At 37.7% G+C, this 24,366-nt stretch overlaps 1 protein-coding gene across 5 annotated transcripts in view; it reads right to left on the bottom strand.

Moving 5' to 3' along the window:
• Nucleotides 1–23,489, bottom strand: part of dmd (dystrophin) — a 217,626-nt gene extending 194,137 nt beyond the window's left edge. For 4 of the 5 annotated variants that reach the window (XM_088014614.1, XM_088014602.1, XM_088014605.1 and 1 more), the window contains exon 1: nucleotides 23,188–23,474. In XM_088014614.1, the coding sequence (XP_087870740.1) occupies nucleotides 23,188–23,269 (82 nt within the window). In that variant the 5' untranslated portion in view covers nucleotides 23,270–23,474. Of the gene's footprint in view, nucleotides 1–23,187 lie in introns of all 5 variants that reach the window. The other variant, XM_014998044.2, reaches the window with a different exon arrangement.
• Nucleotides 23,490–24,366: the final 877 nt, after the last annotated feature.

Here is a 24,366-nt window from a genome sequence, read left to right as displayed (position 1 = left end):
CACCCAGAAAGATTAATCAAAACCCAATGTTTAAGAGGGTGAATTTCCACGGCACGGAGTTTGATTGTGGCATTTTTGAACGAGATGAAACTTAAATGAAGGACAATTATCTAGCAGGAGGCTTTGGATTGAGATGATTTGATCTCTGCTCGGCTCTCCAAAGTGTGTTTTTCTTCCCATGAATAGCATATCAGCTCGTTTCCTGGGTCATCTGCTGCTCATGTTGTTTGCTAAAGGGTTGAAGGCAGACCAAATACAAGTGACCTCTATATCTACAGGGAAAAACGTACAAAAATAGTGAGGGGGGAAAAAGTCATCTGGAACAAATTGTACCTAAAGTGATTCTGATTCTGCGGAAAAACGTAGACAGTACTCCTTCATTTGTGGGTTTTAGCTTGGTATTCCATTGTCAGGACAAAAATGCATAAACATTTTTTTTTAAACTGACAGAGATTTAAGTTACTATTTACCTGCAGATATTTGGGTTTTTTATGTCTTTGGATGTGTAGCTTTGTACTGGTCTGAGAGGAATTTGCATGGTTTTGACAGGACCATCTTTGAATGGTTTTACAGCTGATGTTTAATACTCTGTATTCTTGTTGGGATTGGTATATTATATTAAAGGTAAAAGACAAAAAAAACACCTCCACATATACATTCAGTTGTGAAGTCATGATTTGGTACAGTTATAATCGCATAATAAAAATCAAACAAAAGTGTTGTACCAAAGTTTATTGGTATGAATATTTCAAATTATTTAACTACGTCATGTGCATGAAATTATCCAGCACAAATTCCACATGCATTACATGTCTTAGAAAACTAGGAAATATTCACTTTTCTTGCCTGACTTTAACATTTAACTGATCAGCTTTCCAAGCACGACTCAGGGCTTTCTCAGAGCAGATGTTAGAGTTTCCAAACACAAACTGTTTGAAAACTCAACTTTCCTGAAATCTCAGGAAACTAGTCAAAGTTTAAAAAGAAAGAAAGAAAGAAAAATGGTCCAAACAACATGCTACACAGACTTATTGGGGATGCGGCTGTTGAGGCTCCAACCATGAAAGACCGAACTACAGGGAAGAAAAACTCTTAATCCCACACATTGCTCTGCAGCTCCGTTGCCCTGCCGCTAGCTGAGCAGCTGCAAAAGCCCCTCAGACCACGCTTACCCAAGCCAGAAGGCCCCTGGAGCTGATAGAAGAAGCTAACAAATCCTGAGAAGACTCCTTTTGTTTCCTCATCCGCTGACTCCCAATTCCTTTGCCATGCAACATTCAAGAATGGTTTCAGACTTGTGTCTCAGCAGAGATAAATAAATTAAGATTAAACAATTTAAAATGTTGCTTTTATTACATATTTCATTGCTTTTTTGCATTGTTGATTAAAACTGCTCCAAACGAAGCAGGCCTTAGAGAAAGCTGGAGTAGAGGAGATGTATTGTATATAAAGCTGTTTGCTCCATTGTCTGTGCATTCTAGGTAGTGTAAATACCATGGGGCATTGAGATTTATTACCAACTGTGGTCCTCTTGCGCATCATTGTGCACTCTAAAATTAACTGGACGTCTGCATATACATGACAGCTCAGTCGTTTGGTATGTGTTTATTTATAAAGCTACTCTGGGTTACTCTTTATCTAATGTCTCTTAACAAGAAAACATGTCTACATAGTTGTAGATCTATGGATGTTCTGCAATTTGTTGTCTCTCAGGTATGAAATAAGTGGGCAAAAAAAAAAAAACTAAGGTTTTCAGCACCTCAAACAATTTACAGTCTAAGCTTCAACTTTAAACCCTTGTTGCATTGAAGGAATTTAAAAATATGGTGATATTGTTGCAGTACACGTTGTCTGTGTGTGTAATTTTAATGTATATCGCTTTTTTGCAATGTTGCTGTTGATGTCTTCACCAGGTGTCCCTTCTTGAGGAGATCTCTGATCTCATTTTGACTAACGCAAGTGTGTGTTGTTTTGGGAACTGACAGTCTGACAGGACACCCACCCCGCCGAAAAACAGTCTCTTCTGGCAGGGACAAAAGACATCATAACCCCTAGTCAATACTGATAAATTCCTATTTTATATGTAATTTCTAATTTCCAAAGCTCTTCATTTGTTTAACTGTGACAGTCAAACTCACTCTCTGTATACTGGAAATCAAAATACCCTCATTCCAAAGGGTTTGTGGCTAAAATTTAATCTATGCAAAGATTAATTTTTCCTTTCAGCATTATCTCTCTTGTGTACTTGACCCATATCTAGCACAGTAATAATCCTTACTAGATCACTAGTGGCATTTCACCATCTAGGGGATTCCTCTCTAGACAGCAAAATCAACATCTGGGTAAATAAGCTTCCTCTCCACATTAAAGTGACGGTTAGATGAAACCAAGGTGTTCAGACGTTATTACCAGCCAAGGATGATGGCCAAGAGAATGAAGCCATTTGTCTGCGGTGGGAGTAAAGCAATCAGTCATAAAAAAAAAGTCTGTCAAGTGTAGCCTTATCCGCTCTGCTGACAGGATAATTCACAACTGGTCCGAAAACAGCAGACTGTGTGTGATAGCGGACATCCCCAGGGAGTCAAAAGGTCATCAGAAACACTAGAGCCAAAGTGAGCAGGACACCATATAGCTGATAAGAACATATTGTTGTTTACAGCAGGGACAAGGAGAGAAAAGGTTACATTCACACAGAGTCGTACATCCCCAGAATAACCGGAGCTCTGTTCCTGTAAGGCTTTTGGTCTAATTTATTTTCTCTTCTTTCTGCTATGAACCAAAGTTTTTCTGCAACTTTTAGAGCATAAAAGACCAGGAGAGGCTTTTCGACATTAAACACAACTGAAACCTGTTTGAGTGTTCACATTTTCAGAGAAATATCAAGCAGTACATAACTGAATAACTCCCCTGGTTAAAATTGTATACAACATAATTTAAACTAAGCTACAGCACCGGAAAAAAAAAATAGTGTATAATTGCAAAGTAGAAAGAAAATGACAGACTTGTTACAAGTACGGTGTGTACTTCTATTCTATTCTACTTGTTAGTATAATAAACATGTTAAAATGTATTTATATCAGAATTTTGGCTGAGTATATCAAATAGTGACCTCAGAACGGTCCTTTTCTACACATCCAGGCTAGAATTTACATGTTCTGATTTTTCTCCCACCCCACATATTTAATTTAGAAGCCTTTTGGTTTCTTTGGTTTGCTCGTTATGCCTAACTAGTAATCCTGGCTTGCAAGTGGGAGACTCGGTTACACCCAGCTTGAGTACAAAACGGAACAAATCGGCTTCTCCCTCTAGCTGTCTTTAATTAAGAGCTTTCACAGCTGGCCTTCACTTTTGCTTTAACAGATTGACCGAGAGCTATTTTATAGTGGCCTCAGATTCCTAAAGCTTTTTCAGCGCATCAGTTATTATTCTGATGTTTTTCTGTGTTCTGATTTAAGGTCAAGATGTTTTTAATATATTTCAGAGAATGTGTCCTCTATTACGCATTACCAAGATGATACCATTTAATGACTGTCCCACTTTGATAATGACTGAAGCCAAGATGTGAACCAAGACAAGAAAGTGATTGTCAGGTGTGGTGGTTGCGAGGTGGTGAGGAGAGACGCAGAGACCCAGGTTGTGATAAGGATGATGATGGATTTAATGAAGAAAGCTCAACAGTCCAGAACAGGCGGCACGGCAGAGAGTTAGCACACAGCTAATTACCGGTAGCAACTGAAAAACTAAGGACTGAAAAAGAGAGCTAAACCAACACGGGACTTTACAGTTCTACTGTGATGGCAGGCAGATAAATGACATACGACGTACGTTTGACAAGGATCCGACAAGAGACAGAGACAACAGGTGGACTTAAATACAGGGAGGGTAATCAGGTAGCTAGACACACCTGGGAAGCAATCAACGGGGAGGACGCAGAGACAACAGAGACTCACAGGACAGAAACTGAACACAGAAAACAGAAACACGGATCATGACAGTAATAAAGTGTAGCAGTAGTTGTGGAATCCTGCAATTTTACGATGGGAATGATATCAAAAGCAACCTTTAAGACGTGTATGAAGCAATGCAAACATATTCATATCCATAATATTTTTACATCTTGACAAATATAACAGCACATTTAAATGTGCTTTATTGGGATTTTAAGTGATAGGCCAACAAAAAAACAATGAATAATTGTGACATGGAAGAATAATTAATTTTTTTAATGCAAAATTCTTTATAAATAAAAACAGTGTTGCTTTTTAGTGACTTATCACGTTAAAGTTATTCACGTGTGATTTTAATTGCATTTCTTATTTAATGGAAACACCGCAATAGGAAAATTGTGGGGGGGTTTTATGTAAGCAGAATATTAAAGTTGGCACACATCTGTAAAGGAAGCACAGCTATTCATATTTAAATGAATAGCTAAGTATCTGGGGACGAAATCTGAATGCAATATGCATGTCAACAAGTGGCCAGATTGATGCAGTCAGTTTCACTTTCATTTTCAAGCGTCCAGCATGCTGAAGCGAGTGAAGCCTGAGGTAATGAGATGTTATTACTGGGTCATCGTTGAAACGTTTTAGTTGCAATTGTGCCGATTCTGAGGCAGGGCTCCTATGCAAGGTGTGTGAGAGCTGAGGTGTTCACATTTTTTCAACATGTCCCAAGACCTGCCCTTTTTCTAAGATTTTATGCCACAATTTTGTTGTCTTTTTTTCTTTTTTGTTTTTTGGAGTCATCAGACAGGAAGGTGGATGACATGCAGGAAAGTTTCAGACGATGACAAACAGCATTTTTAGTTTTAAAGTGTTTCATCATTGTGTCACTTTGAGACTTCTGAGATCTACCGCATCTGCTGAAAAGAAGAAAAACAAGTCATGGTTTGGAGGTGGTGACACACACACACACGGAGGCTGAAATGGAAATGCATTTTGCCTCATTTAATCCGAACTGCTGACTGCAGGAATTTAAAACCTATGGGATGGTGACCTCAGAAACTCAAACATATTTCCCTCTGGCTGCGGGTTTTTCCTTAAACATATCTCAACATTTTCTCAGGAGAATCCATAATGTCACAGTTCTACACTGAGCACTCTTGCTTTTATTAACTTTACACCTGCTCAACCTTTTGGATCAAAGCAAACTTCTTACAGTACAGTTCATCGCTAGGAGCTGGAGAAGCCAGCCTAGATGGCACACAAAGCAGTGAACTAGCACATCCACAGCTTGCAAACATATGCCTTTATTTACAGTGATCACGAACCGTTACTCACAGCCATTAGTCAGCCGGGGCAGGAAGTGGCACCAATCCCGCCTCCTTATTGGCTGGGGGATCTCGTTAGGGAGTTGCGATTGCTGTGACGATAAGTTTCCTTTGTGTAAAAGCTAGTACAAGTCTGCAAGGATGTGTGTGTGTGTGTGTGTGCGTGTGTGTGTGTGTGTGTGTGTGTGTGCGTGCGTGTGCATGCGTGTGTATGTGAGTGAAAGAGACAAAAAAAAAAGAGAAACAGCCCCGACCAGCTGGCTGAAAATCACCACAATCTGCTGCCCAATTTTGCTGGCACATGTCTCATACACTCACACACACACTAAACACACACATACATTAGCCAAATATTTAATTACCTTCAACTGTTTGCTACATATCAAACAGAAAGTGCAGCAATTAGGAGTTTAAAGAACAACAAACACCATGCATCAGATAGTCAAAGAGTCGGAAAAGTGAAATAATTGGATGAAAGCTTTAAAAAACGATCAGGCTAAAGGCAAAAATTCCTAGCTGTGTATATGGATGCCCTTATTAACAGATAAACTGGACGTTCTTTAACAGTCAAAACACACATTTCTATATTCGCTATTCAAAGTGCTGTAGCTCGTCTCTTCTCCTTCCCCCCTCTCTCTCTACAGAGAGGCAAAGCCATTTTCAGGTCATTAAAACAATTTATTGCAATTCTCAATATTCTCTTAATGAAAATTCACTTATCGCCATTTGGGACTGGAGAACAAGGCCATTACAGAGACTGTTCTGTCAAGGGTATGTCTAGGAATGTGCGTGCTCACGCAGGCTCTTGTCTGTTGAGGGGCGTGTGGAGGAAATAATTCAAGATTACGAGAATGCAAAGCTTGCAATCTTAACCGCAAATTTTGCTAAACCATAAAGTGGAGGGAATGCATTAGTCAAATATTAAATCTTTCAGAGGACAGGGGTATTTTCAGTTTTTTCTTTGCCTTCAGGGAAGCTGGAAAGCCCCAATCCTGCTGGTGGGCACGTCGTGTTAGAGGAGGTAGAAATCCTTTCAAACGCAGGTACCTTGTGGGATCCCTGAGGTACCAGGAAAAACAGGTGGCCAAGTGGAGAGAAGTTTTAGCAGCTGTGAGAGCACAAACTAAAGTCTGGGATGAATTACTGATGCCCCAGGAGAGACTAGGAAAGGTAGAGGAAGATAGTGAGGTAGTAAAAAAATATTCCCCAAAGCTGTTTGTTAGAGAAGTACAAACAAAAGTGACACTTTAAGATCACAAAGTCTTCATAGCAACCATTAAATTCTTTCTTTTTTATCTATATAAGCAAACCAATGTTTGTAGTTTGTTGCCAAAAAATGCTTTTTCTGTCAAACTGTCACAGTGGCGTCTTCCACACTGTCCTTTGACTTTTATCTTAAACTGAGACAAACAGATGAGACAAACTTTGAGCTTTTCAGGAGCAAACACTCTAGATGTGCTTGAAGTGAAATCAAGAACAAGTATTAAGGAAAGCACTAAGCACTGGTTGTTTGAGTTTTAGTGTTCAAACAACCAGTTTGAGCACTAAAAATCAAACTTATTTTAATGATGCCCCTATCATCATTAAAACGAACACACGTCGTTTGCGAAACACTAAATACTTGTGTTTCGCAAACGCAAAACACAAGTTTTTGTATACTTGTGTTTTATATATAGCTTTTTTCCAGAGCTATATACAGCTCCGGAAAAAAAATTAAGAGTCCACTGCACTGAACCCCATTGAGAACCTCATGGTTGTATGCAAGTACCTTAAACTTGTTATATACGGTGGAAGATCTGTGATGCCTTGTCAAGAGTTCATGTCTTCATTTAACAGATGGCCAACAATAAATGCTGATTTCTTCTGATGTTTTCACATATTTAAAGTGTTTTATCTGTGTTTTAGCCTATTGCAAAGACTTTATAATCCCTCCCACACTGCTGGCATCATTAGTAATAAACAATTGAAATGGATGTAATTCAAATAATGAGAAACACCTCATAGAATATCCTAAGTATAGTGAAATGGCAGGTCTGTGCTGACTTTTATCCTTTTTGTTGTCTCCTTTGATGCCGTTTCCCCAGCTTTTTGGCTAAACCCCCCAATTCTCCGTGTAACAAAAAGAAAAAAAAAAGGCTGCAAGAAGAAAGACGCCACAGGCACACACTCAGGTACACTGTAAATCATAAAAAGGCCTGATCTAGCTTTGTTAGATACAATAACTCAACACAGGAAGCAGATGCGGGTAGCTGTGATCTGATATTTCCACTCCCTCCTATTTGTCTTTGAACACCGCAGCCGCGTTTTGGCCCCAGTCGCCTCCAGGCTTGCGTGGAAGTTTGGAGGGAGGCCCCCGGGTTGCCAACGACCTCAGAGCCTATACTGTATTGTATCCCTTTTACCGCTGCTGAAGCATCTGTGGTGTTCAGCTGCCAGCGGCGATAAACGAATGTAAGTTTTCTGAGGACAGCGACCCCGCTGAGGGTAAAGTCATTAGCTTAACGAGTGCTGCTGAAATCACACACCCCCCAGACACAAAGGCATGCATAGTCACAGAGACAAAAAATATATATATCGGTTTCAAGTTTACCCAGAAAAGCAAAGCTGACATGAAAATACATGTTTTTTTCTTCTAGCTAAATGACTGAGTTACTGCACAAATGCTAAATAACATCCAATTGACTAAAAATGTATTCACCTTTTATTTTATTTTTTTTTTTGCAAACTTTTTTTTTAAAACCCCAAAAACAGAAGTAGTGGTCCTTTAAAAAGGGTAGTAAATGTCCTACATTTGATTGTCTCTTTTCAAGAGGTCATGCAACTTCGGTGTCTCTAAACAAGTTTTATTTAGTCGGACTTAGCTGTTCCCTAAATCCCTTTACAGAAGACCTGAATTAAGATTAAGATTAGATTACACACAAGTACACTACGTTTACTAGGTGACTTCAAAAAGCAAATTTATTTAAGGAAATTAGGTGGAGGGTGGGTAATTAACATCCTAATCCGGTTAGAAGGGGATTTTATGAGCTCTAAATCTTACACCTTGTAGTACATATTGTATTTAGTGGTGTTTTATTTACTTCTTCAGGTTATTTTTTTATTAAAAAATGTCAGTTTCTGGGTCAGCAAGTAATTAGCTTGTCTAATATTCACCTGACAGCCTGCAGTTAGTTAAAAAAAAAAAAATCCAGTGTAATAATTTTCACTGCGTTAAATGACTGGGAAATAATTAGTTCTCTCAATCAACGTGATAAACTGAATTATTATTATAGGATGGCCACCAGCCATCGCTCTGAAGGGGATTAAATCATTTTAATTAGTGTGCTTAGACTAGCCACCAAATTGTCTTTACATAAACTCACACATAAGTAGCAAGCATGTATGAAACACAGACCTTGGTTTTCTACTTTTAAATCCTGTTTTGGTTTGATTTGGTCAACAGTACTGACAGGGTGTGTTTAAAATCCCACAAGTAAACCCAAAGGTCAAGATCTAGGTATCAGTACTATTAATTATAAAGGAACATATTTGGATATGTGGACATTTAGAAGAAATTTTTACAACACTGAAAAACTTAAGTACCACAATTAAACAGTACAACACTGCAAAAACATAAAATCTTACCAAGTAATTTTGGTCTAGTTTCTAGTGCAAATATCTTGGTACACTTGAAATATGACTAACTTAAAAGTAACTTTTCAACAAGTTATAGAGGCTTTTTTTAAAGTAAACAATTCCTTAATATTGATGAAAAAAGTTATTGTTCTATTGGCAGATAAATTAACTTATAACTCAGGAAAAATGTCTTGTAATAAATTGAGTAATCTGTCAATGGAACTAGAACTTTTTCATTAATATTGAGGAATTGTTGACTTAAAACAAGCCTCTGTAGCTTGCTAAAAAGTTACTTGTAAGTTAGTTTATCATATTGCTAAGATATCTGTGTGTTGTGTAGACAAACAGTTGGGCAATATGGACTTAGAATTTTATCACAATATTTTGTAATAACAATAAAACAGCAATAAAAAAATGATTAATTCTTTTTAGGTATTTTTTTTTAGATATTAATTGATGCTCTCGTGGAACAAAGTGGAGAGAATAATATTTCACATAATATATATTTTTAAAAATCATTAATTAAAATTTATCAAAACAATAAAGTCAAAATTCTTATCATTATCAGAAATATTTCACAATAAATGGTAAAGAATGCGATAAATGCTCACTCCTAATAAGATACCTTTTAAAATATTGTATATTCTGTAATAAATAGAAATGACATTCCTGTATTTTGTCTCTGATAATGGTTTTCAGGAATAAATCATGACGGCTCAACATTTATCCCCACTTAGAATTACAAAAAAAAATACAAAGTGGTGACAGAGTGAATAAATTTGACCAAACTGAGAAGATTTGAGGTGATCTGAAACATGTTGAACATGCAATAAACACTGAACTTCACACACAGAAGTGAGGATTGGGCTAAACTTTCCTCACATAGCGGTCAAAGGCTGACAGAAGGCTGTACAAGAAGCATTGCTCTGCAGATATCCAGCAAAAGAAGTCTGAGCCAAATTCAATACCAGATAAATGCATCTCAAAAATTGTTCTCTATTGTTTCAATTATGTGCCTCTAATCCTTTCCTAACAGTCTGTTTTCCTTTCAAGCAAGGATAATCTTCAGCTTCTAACAAATTCGACTCAAAACAAAACCAGGATAACTCTCCTTTTCTTTCATTTTTATTTTTTTTATGCTGATCACAGACAAACTGCCCAGAGAGGTTTTGCTTTACACCACAGAAGCAGACAATGGATCCAAACAACCAGAGGGTTGATTAAATTGTTTATCTTGTCGAGTACTTTAGAAATAGTTTCTCCTCTAAAATGTGCCTCGCACCCAGAATGATTAAGCACGGGGGGGTGTTTGGGTAAGCTTTTAATCAGACACAAAAGCGTGGCAATGTTTGTCATAGTGGAAGGAACAGAAGCTGTAACATTCTGCCACAAAACGTTAACAATTTATAGTGCTGATGTGAAATGCTTATTGTGTCTATTGAATTATTTAGAATATTTCTGTTTATGTGAAAAGGTGACTGCTTGCAGCAACATTTTTCATTACAAACTGTAATGAAACCAGAACCTAATGTAATGCTTCTGAAAAGTGCGATGCGTTAAATTCTTTAGCATTTTATCACATCAGAACTGCAAACTTTAATGTATTTTACTTCATGAGCCAACACAAAGTCATGCATAATTGCTAAGTGAAGAAAAAGAAAAACATAACTTTCCAAATTTTTTACATTAATTATCTAAAAAGTGCGCCGTGCATTTTTATTTAGTCCCCCTACTACTACATCTAGAAGGATTTTAGCTGTTGGAGGCTAAAATTTTAGCTTTGTTCTAATTTTAGTTTTTAATTTAATTTCTGTTAAAACTAATGTCAAAAGCATGTTCGAATAAATCAAAAACACACTAGATAATTCTTTTTCACATGACTGTACAATGACGTTTTTGCTTTCAACGAGTCTATAAGTGGAAAAAAAGGTCAAGATTAGTGACTTTTTTTTCTTATATATATTTATTTATTTATTTGTTTTATTTATTTATTTTTTCCAACTACAACACACTGTTTATGGAAAGCTTGAAACAGCCAGAGGCGTAATTGCTAATAAAGAAACTGAAAATGTATCAGTACTTTAGTTCACTGATTCATTTTCAAATGATTTAATAAAAAAAAGCATAGCGACCAATCCTGATTGCATTTGTTAAATTTAAAGTCTGAAGTCTTGATTCAATTATGACGACGAGTGAAAATGAATCAGAATTGTATTTTGAATGCCAATATGTTAGACTATTAGCTTTTCCCTTCTAATGTGACTTGACCACGATAAAAACAGACTGTAAATCATCAACAGGAGCAGAAATCAGGTGTAATACACCCAGTGGGAACATTCAGTGAGGGGGCTGACTTCCTGTCTCCCCTCACAGGCTGGTGGAGGTTAAAAGGGCGTCCCTGTGTGAGCTGAAGGTGAAGAAGGAGCATCAGTATCATCTGCTTCCTAATGAGGAACCACTGCTAAAAGTATGAGCAAGCTTCAGGGTTGTAACCGGGAGCTATACACACACACACACACACACACACACACAAACACACGAGCCTCAGAGTGATTAGACCCGCCCTGGATGTGAGGAGCAATTAAGTGCAATCACAACCCTGTCCTCTCCTCCCACAGACCCTTTCCTGGGTCTCTCATCCCTCACTCCTTCATCTGCATGTCAGCCCTTTCGCAACTTTATGCCTTGATTGTTTTCCTTCAATGCGTCCCTTGGTGCTTCATGTTGGCTTTCCTTACGGGACATGCAGACAGCGTATAATGTGTATGTTAAAGTGTATATATTTACCAAATAATGCAAAGTTGGCACTTTGAATGGACTTTTAATGAAACTTTTAAAGCAATGTTGCATTAAAAGTGTCGTTATTTAACAGTCAGACATTCATAAAGACTCCTTCATGCTCTTAATAGGTGTTATGTCATGTTAATGACTGTGTCATATCAGTCTTATGAAGACCCCTTCAAATAAAGTGTTACAGTATTTTTTTAACAAGTTACCATAGTTACTTGATTGTGCTATAAAATGGCACTATGTGCCTGGAAAACATATAACACTGTCCCTTTAACTGTCATGAACAAAAAGGTTTTATTTATATAGCTGATATTAATTTAGCTTTCATGTTCCACAACTAATACTTACTGATATTATATACAGTCAACATTGCAACTCTATTCATTAATATGTATTGCTAAACATTTTTTTTAATAAACATTTGGTACCCATACAAAATATTCTGTGAAGCAGAAAGTCGACACTAGAAATGTCCCTGAACGCACCATCTCCACTGTCAAACATGGTGGTGGCTGCATCATGGTGTGGTGACGGATGGAGCCGCTTACAGGGCATTACTGGAAGAAAAGCTGATAGAGGCTGGAGTAGAGGTTCGCCGTCTAGATAACTACTCTAAACATACAGCCTGAATCACGAAGGAATAGATCAAAGCAGATGAGTTATATAAATAAATATTTATCAAAGATGGGCTGTGCTGTTTAACCTCTGTACTAAATATAGTCGCTTCCTCCATCTCATCCCGCGCTCCTCTCAGTCTGTCCTCATTTACAGTCTCACATAAATCACTATTTTTTTTTTCTCTCCACAACCTTCGGTTTTCTACCAATTCCATCATCTACATTCTTTAGGCCATCTCTCATATTCAATCTCTGCTTTTTATTATGAGCTTATAAAACTACCTCAGTGAAGGAAAATGAAAAGAACATTGCTGACAGTGACTTTTGACTTTTAGAGAGAGTTAGCAACGGAAAACGAGAGAGATGTGAGGGGGATTCAGGATGCTTTTATGTGTCTTCCTGGGTGTCAGACAATGGCAAATTGTGTAAGCCAAGGTCTTCAAGACAAAACATTAGAAAATAATCAGAGAAAAAGATGAGGTAGTAAAAAGAAAATCAAAAAAGACAGAATGCAGGAAATAAACGTGTGCTAACATGAGTAAGAAAGCACACAATGAGGTGATAGAATTACTTTGCACATTCATATAGTCCTATGTTTACATAGAGGTTATTCTAAAACGCATTCGTCCACCATCTACTGGCCCCTAAACAACATCTTTATGTGTCATTTTGTTTTCTTAAAAAGCTAAAAGGTATTCATTACAGGGACTGAGTCACAGAGTTGTTTAGTCATGATTTGGTTTTTGGAAACATGTCTGTAGATATTGAACCCAGCAAAGCAAACCAAAAGAAAAAAGCTGGTTTTGGAGGATTTCCTTTCAAAGATACTTTGTCAAGGACTTGCACAATCTCTGTGAGATCAAGAGTTTCTTTTGTTTCATCTCAAGATCTTGAGTTAATTCTGAGAGCTCTATTGAAAGACCCTGAGGTATTTCTGCAAAGATGTAGCAAAACAGTTATAAGATCCATACTTTCGAGTTACTACATAACACTTTGTTGGTTTCGTTACTTTTGAGCAATTGTGAAAACTATTGGAAGATCCCAGAAGTGTTGAGACCTCAAAACACTTTTTCAAGATACTTGTAAAATCTACGGTAAATTTGAGTTAATTTTGCACGTCACTTTTCACTTCTGTGAAATCCATAGTAATTTTTGAGAAATCTGATGAAGTTCAATATTCTGAGTTACATTTGTGAGACCTAGAGAAAGTTTCGAGATCTTGAGCTACTTTGCAAGTTGTGTGAGACTGGGAGTTATTTTAACAGTATGACACTGATAACGTTCTAACTATTGAAATACAACTAAATGTGTTACTATTCTACATTATCTAAGTACCTTGTAGAGTGTTGATTACTAGTTTTTGTCCCTGTGATGATTTTGTCTTTTCCAGATAGGTTTGGCCATTAGCATAATGAGCTGGATTAGCTAACGGTTTTACGACCACGACTTCTCAGTTTAGTAAATGTGCCCCCGTAGTGTGCGATAAGAGCAACACTAATGAACTCATGTTTGTTTTTGTTTCCTGATTATTGGAAATGAAGCATCATTGGGGTTTTGGTGCTGATAATGCAACATAATCTAGTCTCTTCAAAGCTGGAAGGAACATTTCTCTTCTCAGTCTTACTCTCATAGACAAATTGAAATTAGCCGCGTTGGAAGAACCTTGAGCAAAAGCTGGTTCTACACGGAGAGTGATTTTTCCCTCCAGACAGACAAAAGTCACGGCCAGATCGAGGAGATGTGGTTATTCAATGCTAATCTCTGCAGATAGAAACATGCTGTCTCTTTAGAAAACTCAATTCACTGATGAAGAAAGGAAAGCTTTCTTTGAGTCCGCCGGTTCAGATTTTCACTCCGGAGAGAAGGAGATATCACTGGATTAAATGTTTGCAGGAGGTACTTAAGGTAGAAAGATTCAGCTTGAATGCATATGGAAGGTAATATCAATCATCTAAATTAAACATGTCCCCCTTTTATGCATATTTGCTACCTCTCTCCATAAACCCCTGAGACAGAGGAGTACCACATTTAGACTTCCTATCGCTCTCTTTCGCAGAAGGACGGTAATGAGTCTGGGCCGACTCAGTCACCAGTACACAGAGCTGGAGCTCAGCTGACGACTTGCAGATTGACAAAATTCCTTTTTATTACGGATGGTTTAAGAAGGAAGTTGTCCAGTTAAAAACTACAGTAAGAAGGAAGTAAGAAACACGAAGTTCTCTTCTTTATACCTCAGCGCAGAGGGTTTCAGGAGGATTTGGGTCTTGGAGTTATCAGACTTTGTGTCTAGTGAACCATTTTTAATAAAGATACATCTGTAACATTCCTGAAAAAATATAATAGTAGCACCAATAACTGCTTTATGAATAACTCCACAAATATTTTTTTTTCCAGACTCCGAGAAATTCTCTGTCATTATGCCAATCCCTAAATCCAGTAATCCTAGCAGTAATAAGTAATTATACGGCTATTAGCTCACTTTCTACAGTTTCTAAGGTAATAAAAAATTATCCTACTCTTGAATGGTCAATAAACCAGGACAGTTCCTGGTATTTTAATCCAATTTGGCTTTATGAAACATTTCTGCTGTTCGCTGGTGTTTTTTTAATTGATCTAGGAAAAGCTTTTGATACAGTAAAAATTTTTTGGGACATTAGGGATTGCCTTATCTGTTAAATAAAGCCAAATTGTTCAAACCCCAAGGATGGACGAGTCTTTAACCAACACAAACGATTCGATTACAGGTTTTGTTGGTTTGTTTATGTCTCATACCGAAAAAGCACACACCTGTGGACATTTTCCCTATTTCTGAGAAATTTTGCTCAAGTGTAATTCATGTTTCAAAGTTCCCACCTCAACTTTTGATCCACACTTTGGCAGGCTTTAAACCCTCACCACTGCTGAATCGGAGAGGATTCAGAAGCTAAGCCCAGTGTCAACTATTTGCAGTCTGATTTAATGAATTAATGATTCCTTCTTCGTACTCAGCAGGTTCCCAACACCTGAACAGCCCATAGTGATGTCCTCAAAGGCTGCCATGCTGACTACGTGAGACTAGCAGTGAGCATGAAGGTTTCTTGCATCAATGATCTGTGGAGTCATTTTTGCTGACTTGTTCCCAGCATGACTCTTGCTCTCTCCTGACTAATCGTTGAAGACCTTACAGGGAGCTGTCAGCCCGCCTCCATTAGGATGAGGGGAGCTGCAAACTGATTTGAGGAGAATCCCTAGCATTATCCAAAACCTTTCTTCGTTTTTGTATGCACAGGCTTGTGTGTGTCTGATGATTAGGGAAGGAGATCCCCTGGGATCCTCAACTGTCAGACTCATTACCAGTCCCTCCCAAACAGCCTCCTGCTCTTCCTTTTCTGGTCTATAATGACCCAGAAACTCCATGTGGGTCAGATCATACAGTGAACCCTCCATTCCAGCCTTCATATCCACCGCTACCCACAACCCACTCATTTATTTTACCACCAGCTTTCTTTTCCCTGAAGAAATCAACAGCTGTTTTTTTTTCTCCTCCACCTCCTTTATCATTTAGAGCTTGTTTTCTGTCCCCTCTCTTGCTCTCTGTCTGGGTCAACCCAACCTGTCTTTCTTTAATTTAGAGCCAGACTCAACTCTCCTAAGAACAGAATCTGTTCCCACGCACTCATCTCTATTGCCAGTAACTCGCATGCCTCTGAGGAAGCTTTCCCCAGCCAGTAGGAGTCTCTGCTGCCATCTCCTGGCTATAATGTGTATTACTTATTAGCGTTCATTCTGAATTTAAAAAAATTCCAGATCTTCACATTTCTGATTGTGTGTAATTTTGCTTCCCTTAAATTTTGCTTCAAATTCCAAACTCAGTATTTTATTAATAAATAAACCCAACTTTATTTTTTTTCAGCCTGTAATCATAAAATGAACTGTTAGAATTTAACCAATAAAATTGTTCAGACAGGCAAATATTTTATGTAGGGTGATCATAATCAAAAATTTTTTATCAAACAATATGCTAATTTTCTTTCTTTCTGACACTTATCACAATTTGTTAAATTCCAAAAATTTTAAGGTGATTTCTTTTTAAATGGTTTATTTAATTACTCAAATATTTGAGTTCGCTTCCCAATGTGTTAAAGGGAGTATCTACAAACAGATCACACCACACACACGTTTAAATCATCATTTGATTTGGGTGTGTTCATGACATAAATGTTACAATAACACCCTTTAAGATCATAATAATTTTTTTTCCCCCAGAAAAAATATTATTATTCTGAGAAAGTTTGATTTTGCTTATTTTGGCCGAATTAAAGATGAATTTTGATTAAAACATGAAATCCAGCTGGTAGGTTGAAGTAGGCAGAAGAACATAGATGAAAATGTACAGCTTAGTTCCAACTACGCAATATTTCTTGATTTATTTTTCGCAGTTTGAAACAGCTGCAAAATCAATTCATAAACAGGATAACATGCATACCAATGACGTCCCTGAACTTCTTTATCCAAGTATCATCTTCCTTAACGCTAATTTAAATGTAACAAGGTTGAAGTGTTTGTCCTTGACTTGTACAAAATGTTCCATAAATAGTCATTAATTATGAAATTTTCATCTAACAAGCCGCCATCTCAACTTTTTGCTTAAAGACAGCAAAGATGCATTTTTTATTGGTAACAAAGTGCCTCACGGTAAAGAAGCGGCACTTGCTAGCTAATTTTTAATTTCTGTTGCTATGCCGCACCGAAACATTCATTTTTAAAAATTTTCCTAACATGGCGTGTAAAGCTTTTACCTGACAGCCACAGCTTAGATATTGCTCATTACCGTCGACTGCTTTTAGGCAACCTCTGCTGGTTACAGTTTGACATTAGCATTAGCACTGTTGCTAAACTAGCTTAATCTGAACAAGTTTGAATTCTTGCTTCGACACAGAAACATCCTCAACCAAAGGCGAGACAGTCTTTACATTTATCAAAGTTGACATATTTTATCAATATAAATACAAACATAAACATAACTTACGGTTCTTTGCTGGAGACGCAAACTAAAAATGAGGCAAAACGTTGACAGAAAATTCCTTTAAGTTGTGTTTTTAAATGTGTAGGTAGATTTTCCATTAACCCCCCCAAATAAAAATACCATCAGAATTTAACCATTATTGCAAGTAACATTTATGAGCTAAAATGTATTTCATTAATGTTTGCTATCTAAACCACTCTTTATAATAAAGCTCAATCCAATCACAGAAACATTAGTTCCTCTAGAGTTTGACAATGAAAGAAAAATAATAAAAGAATTGCAGCCTATTTTTTTCATAGCTCAGAAAGTCATTATATCCATTTGTTTGCAAGCCAGGGTAAATTTACGCACAATTCATAACCTGCTTGCCAGTCCCTGAATACAAATTACCTCGCCAGTATTAGATTAAGGCCTATATGGTTTCAGAATTAGATCTAAATCATAATAAACCTCATCAATTCTAATTTTGGGTCAATGAATTGGGATTCCCCGGGGTTTGAAAGGTAATTTTATCAAAGGTAGAGGCAACACAGAACATGTTGTCCTTTGGATTCAGTGCCATGGAACAACAACAGCAAATGCTGAGTTGAAATATTGAACAGGAAACAAAAGCGAAACAATAAGATATGAGCGGGTGGGTTGAAAGTCTTCCAGTGTAATATCTACTCAGTTTATCTACTGCAATATTAAAAACAGAATTATAACACCTCAAAACGGTGATGGCTGTTGCTCCAAGCCATAACTGTTCCCTGTTTTTTGTTTTTACTCAGAATACCAGCCAAAGTGCAAACATTAAAAACCTTATTTGATGGTCCAAGAGAAACAGTAAGTGATCCTGTTCCTACTCATTGTAATCCAGCTAACTTAGCAGAATTCTAACTCTACCTAAGATGGCTGACCATTAATTATTTCCTTGGCAGAAAAACTGTTTTACCTGTAAGCCCAGATTCATTTTAGATGCAAAGCTCGGTGTGTTCTGTTCCCAATTAATCCCAGCACTGCCTTTTGGTTACAGTTTCATTCCTGTAAGCCCGGTTCCTGCATCATGCAGCCTGCCAACCTCAAAATTGGATTTCCCGAAGGGTGTTCCTCAGTCAGGCTTGAAAAATTACTTATAGCTTTGTTTCATTTGAAGCTTCGCCCTCCGTTCTGTTCACACCACAGGAAGGTTCACTGTACATCTGTTCCTCTGTCGGCTTATAGCTCAACATGATGAATGGTTGTTTACTTTTTCAGTAGGCTAAATATCCTATTATTTTGCTTTCAGTTTAATCATTTTATTTATTCATGTTTCACATGTTTCTCCTTGTCTTCTCTATCCAAACACAAGCCGTTAGTTGAACTTAAAATTTGAGCGTCTGGTTTCTTCTGAAGCCACTAAAGGCTGATTCAAACTGACACATTTTACAGGGGAAAGAAAATACAATTTCTTTTAAAAACCATGCTAAACTGTGAAAAACTAAGTCCATGTTGCTGCTTCACTAGCTGCGTTTCCAGAACAAATGTGGACAAAACTTTGTTGCTATTCTGCTAATGTAAAAAAAACACAGAAAAAACAATTGCTGTGTTCAATTAAATAAGAAATCCTGTTAAAATCACGTCATTAAAAAAACATCATAATCCTACTACTTCCTGTCATCATCGTTGTTTTTTCCACCAGTAGTAACATCCGGTTGTGGATCAGATGACTCGGGTGATGCAGAAAAATTGTTCCCATTGAAGTTTTGCAAAATACACTAATTTCTAATTTCTATCGCAAAAACCTATTGAAAAAGGTGAGTTTTTCTCAAAATTGGCGTGTTTCCACTGAGCACAGTTATATTTCAATTCAATGTTTCTATGTCCAAATTTGTCCCAGAGGTCCAAAAACACCAGGATAAAAAGAAAAAAAAAACTTCCTTTAGAAGAATTTGTAAAATTAAAATTAAAAATAACTATTAGTTATGGTTAGTGAGATCTTTTTAGTTTTGGTCAACAGAACGCTAGATAAGTCCCTTGAGACAACTTAATGAAATACAAACAATAAAATAACGGAATACAATCGTGTTATAACAGTCCAATCAAAGACTTGACCGTTGCCCCATCATTTACAGTCCAAATAAAATAATTTTGTTTAATTGTTCAATTTGTTTTCATTGTAGCACCTGCTCAATATGAACCTAAACAACTAACCATTGTGGTTCTTATGAATATTTAAAAAGCTTCCAACCAGATTTTACTTAATCTCCTTTAGCTTCCAACAATCCAGACTGCACTGTTAGATTACAGAAGAGCTCTGGATCAATACTTCTTCCGTCTTTCTGAACATGTTTTGTAGTTTTCTTGGCCACCTGCTTCTCTTTGTTCATTTTTAATCTAGTTCTGTGGGGGAAAAAAACTTTCTGAAACCTTAGGATGGAGTTCAGTTTGAAAAAAACAGACAAATCAATGACAAAAGAAGAAGAGACAGACCTTGAAAGCCATATTTGCCAAATAATAGCTGCAGCTATTATCAGCTCCATGCAAAGTTGTTTTAATTATGTATAAATGTGGTTTCTTAATGTGTGTTGCTATGCTGGATGATTTAAATCAGAGGGTGGAGGGCAGTTCCTTAGAATTTCACAAGACAAACTAATACACACCTACTTTGTGCGTGCATGCACACACACACAAGTTTATATTTCTATTCATATTAAAACTTAGTATTGACTTTTTTTCATTTTATTAGCTGCATGGAAGGTTTTACACATCTTCAAGATCAAAGTAAGGGTATATATCAAAGAAATACTGAACATTCCCAGCTTGAAACCTCTTGATACGCTGATGGAGGACAGTATTCCAGACAGTATGTTAAGTATCTCCAGTGAGGCCTACGGCACAAAGATAGAAGGCCGGATTTAGCTCCCGACAGAAAGTCCAGTCACACAGCGACAACAACATGGGTGGTAAGATGCATCACGCTGAGATAAAGGAGCAGCACAAGAAAGAAACACAGGAGGAGGGGACAGAAAATAAGGAGAATAAACAAGAATTGCCTGACGGGGATACAAAGATATGAACTTAGAGGAGAATAGAGAACTGGGAGAAGATAGTAAGATAAAGACAGAGTGATAGCTTCCAAACTGGGCGATCTGACACCAGTCTGCCTGGCCAGCTGAATGCTATTTCCAGCTGGAGATGACCCACCAGCTGCACCAGAGGGTACAGTGGGCAAGACAGACACAAGAGAGTGTGTGTACAAGTCACGGGGACATGGGAAGGGGCTTATTTAGTCAATCAGGCTTTATTTAAGCAGACAGAAGCTAAAGACGTTGTTTATGCAGACAGGGAGACGGGACTCATTTACCCAACACAATTCCTGACCTTACCAACCTCGTGCGAGTTCTCCAACAGTTGACGATATTGGAGAATAAGGCTACCTCCATAAACCTACCAATGGGTTTTGCCATCAAGCACTTACCAAAACTGGCAATGACTGTTTCACATCACTATGGAGGAATTTCTCTCCGATCTTCTTTGAGCGACTGCTTTAACTCCGTCACATTTTACGGGTTTTGAGCACAAACGGTCTGTTTAGATTCTCGCCATTGCACCAATTTCAATCCAGAGTTTGACTAGTTCGTTCCACAACTTTTGGGGTTTTTTGGAGTCATTCGTTGGTGAACCTGCAGGTGTGCTTTGGGTCATTGTCCTGCTGCGTAACCCGAGCTGTCATGAACTTATGGTCAAACGTTCTACTTCAAGGATTTATACTGGAAGAAGAATGACCAGCTCCACCAATAACAGCAACACATCGAGCAAACCAGTCCCACACGTCACACTACCACCAAATGTTATATGAGATGGAAAGTGACACCCACCTTCCAAAAACTCAATCTTTTGTCTTATTCATCATCAAGGTCTTTAGATAATTAATGAAAAACAGCCTTTTTGTTGTTTTTGTTCTGCAGTGATTTTGGCCTTGAAACTTTGCCTTGAACTTTCCCTTTTGGCCTTGAAATGAAGGTCATTTTCGCCCATTCTCTTGAATCATTAATTCTGACCTTAGAAGGCAAGGTGAGGCCTGCAATGCCTCTCCTATTGTTCTAGGTTCTTTGATGACCTCTTGATGAACAACACTAACTTTTCTAAATCAGTAGTGTTACAGTTTTTCAAGTTTCTTAAAGCACCGACTCCGGCTGCAGTTTATACTATAAACATTGGAGTAGCGGTTCTCAACGTGGGCGGTACCCCCAAATTACTCTTTCTTGATGAAAGAGTAATTTGGTTGACCTTCCACTCCATTAAAGTTTCCCACGGTTCCATCTTTTTCTAAGTTTCTGGATGGCCTATCTCTCTGTTGTTTTGTAACTTTCCCCGAATGTGTAGATACTAACAACTTTGTTTTTCCTCTGCCGTTTCTAAATTTTGAGAACGTTAAATTGTCACATAGGTTCTATTTAAGCTAATTCTTGATTTGCCAGATGAGGTCAAATGACTATTTCTGGGCTTGCGGTGACTAGACCTGGGAAGTTTCCCCCCCCCCTTAATAAATGACATCATCATTTGAAAACAGTTTTTTGTATTTACTCAGTTTATCTTTGATTATCAGAAACATCGAAGACAAAAAAACAAAAAAATGGAGGAAATCTATAAAGGGTTGAATAGTTTTTCACAGCACTCTACATGGTTAATGATTTTATTGTTCAGTGTCGGATGGTCAGTCAAACTATTTTAGTTGGACACCTGTCTGCTCCCTGTCTGTTTTGGTTCTCCAACAAGTCCTCTCATATCAAGAGTAGATACTAAACATGTCGTCCAGACAATAAAATTGTTCTGTCTCATATGATAGTTCAAAAATATAACCTCAAAAGGAAACTATGTACAGTCACTACAGTTTGGTGTGCTCATTTCCTATTGGAAGTCATATGATACCCACGGTTCCATCTTTTTCTAAGTTTCTGGATGGCCTATCTCTCTGTTGTTTTGTAACTTTCCCCGAATGTGTAGATACTAACAACTTTGTTTTTCCTCTGCCGTTTCTAAATTTTGAGAACGTTAAATTGTCACATAGGTTCTATTTAAGCTAATTCTTGATTTGCCAGATGAGGTCAAATGACTATTTCTGGGCTTGCGGTGACTAGACCTGGGAAGTTTCCCCCCCCCCTTAATAAATGACATCATCATTTGAAAACAGTTTTTTGTATTTACTCAGTTTATCTTTGATTATCAGAAACATCGAAGACAAAAAAACAAAAAAATGGAGGAAATCTATAAAGGGTTGAATAGTTTTTCACAGCACTCTACATGGTTAATGATTTTATTGTTCAGTGTCGGATGGTCAGTCAAACTATTTTAGTTGGACACCTGTCTGCTCCCTGTCTGTTTTGGTTCTCCAACAAGTCCTCTCATATCAAGAGTAGATACTAAACATGTCGTCCAGACAATAAAATTGTTCTGTCTCATATGATAGTTCAAAAATATAACCTCAAAAGGAAACTATGTACAGTCACTACAGTTTGGTGTGCTCATTTCCTATTGGAAGTCATATGATACCTTATGCATGACAGTGGCACTGAGATGTTTTTAGCTTTAAGCTAACACCAGTCAAGTTAAGCTATTTGTTCAGGCATAAAGTCATCTACAAGTAAACTTTATAGTTTACTTATATTTGAACCATACAGAAATGTATTTTGTAGAAAAATAAAGATTGAAATCAACTATATAGACTCAAATTTTGCATCAGTTGGTATATTGGTGATGCAACAATTAAAAAGTTTTGGGTGACCCCCTCTCTTTGCTGTCACTAGCTTGGAGCACGATCAGCATCAGTGTACTGCAGCCTTTGATATCTCAGTCAGCAGCATATGGGTCAGTACGCTCCTGGACCCACACACACACACACACATACACAGGAGGCTTTGATCTCTTACCAGACCGACTCTTGATGATCTCTCCGAACTCATCTTCCACCGGCTCGTCGCAGTAATCCTCAGGACGCACGCCCTCCGCCATCACCAGGCCACCAGCTGTGAAAAGTTAGTTACCGCTGAGCCAAACGGTCAAGTTAAATCCTCAAGGAAGGAGGGAAGGGAACAAATCCAGATCGAGTCAAAGGTGGGGTATAAGGAGTGGACACAGGAGGTAAGACGGAGGGGACTAAAGCAGGAAGAGAAGGAGGACCGCTTGGTCTGCCACTGAAGGGCAGATGAACAGGAGCAGGTGGCAGGATGAGGGAGTGGAGGGGTGGCTCGGAGCATTCCCACCTTTAAATAGTAAGCTGTTATGATGTAGCTCAAACCGCTTGGCAGACACCAAGCGTAAAACTCAATCTCCCTGTCCATGACATTTATTTCCTCCCTGGGACGAGGATACAGCCTAGTTACAGGATATCAAGGTGAGTTTGAAACAGACCAAAGCTGTGGCCTTCGGGGGCGGACAGCAGTCATAAGTCATGGTAAAAAAAAAAGAAAGCACACTCATCAGTCAATTCAAGAACTTTAACGTTTTAAAGTAAACTTCAAAGTGCACACAAACTTAACCCACTGATTCCATAGTGGCATAATTTATTAAACAAAAAGGAAGCCAAAAACAATGTGATAGTTTGTTTCGTATATAGGTACTTTTGTGGGGTCCTCCTGAATTTCAGTACACTTACCAGGGTAAACAATAATTACCTGAACACCACCGGCCATAAACAGCACATCACTTTATTTGACACAGTGCAAACCAGAGACTTAAAAAGGCAAAAGTTAATTAGGTGGATTAGCATTGTTTGCTTATGACTTTTTTTTGACTGCCATGAACATCCACCCTGCCCACAGAATCACGATAATAACTTGTTACAACAAGATTTAATTTCCTTTTGGGATAAATAAAGTATTTTTTAAAATTTGAATGAATCTTGTTAAAAAAGAAACCAGTTAATTCACCCAAAAACATCCCAACCAGATCACAGAAAGCATAAGGTGGACTGGACATGTAATTCTTTTCCCAAAACAGAGTGTAAAATGAGTTTACGACAAGTAGTTACCATGGAGACTGAGTTCTGACTGACTTGATGGACATCAGTGCTGACAATGGAGACGGGGTTAGGTAATACAATTATTTTT

The sequence above is a fragment of the Poecilia mexicana genome, unplaced genomic scaffold (assembly GCF_051168715.1).
Source record: "Poecilia mexicana isolate PSO_F unplaced genomic scaffold, ASM5116871v1 scaffold_2, whole genome shotgun sequence".
In the NCBI taxonomy this organism is placed as follows: domain Eukaryota; kingdom Metazoa; phylum Chordata; class Actinopteri; order Cyprinodontiformes; family Poeciliidae; genus Poecilia; species Poecilia mexicana.
Note: the sequence above shows the minus strand (reverse complement) of the source record. Positions and strands in the feature narration are given on the sequence as shown.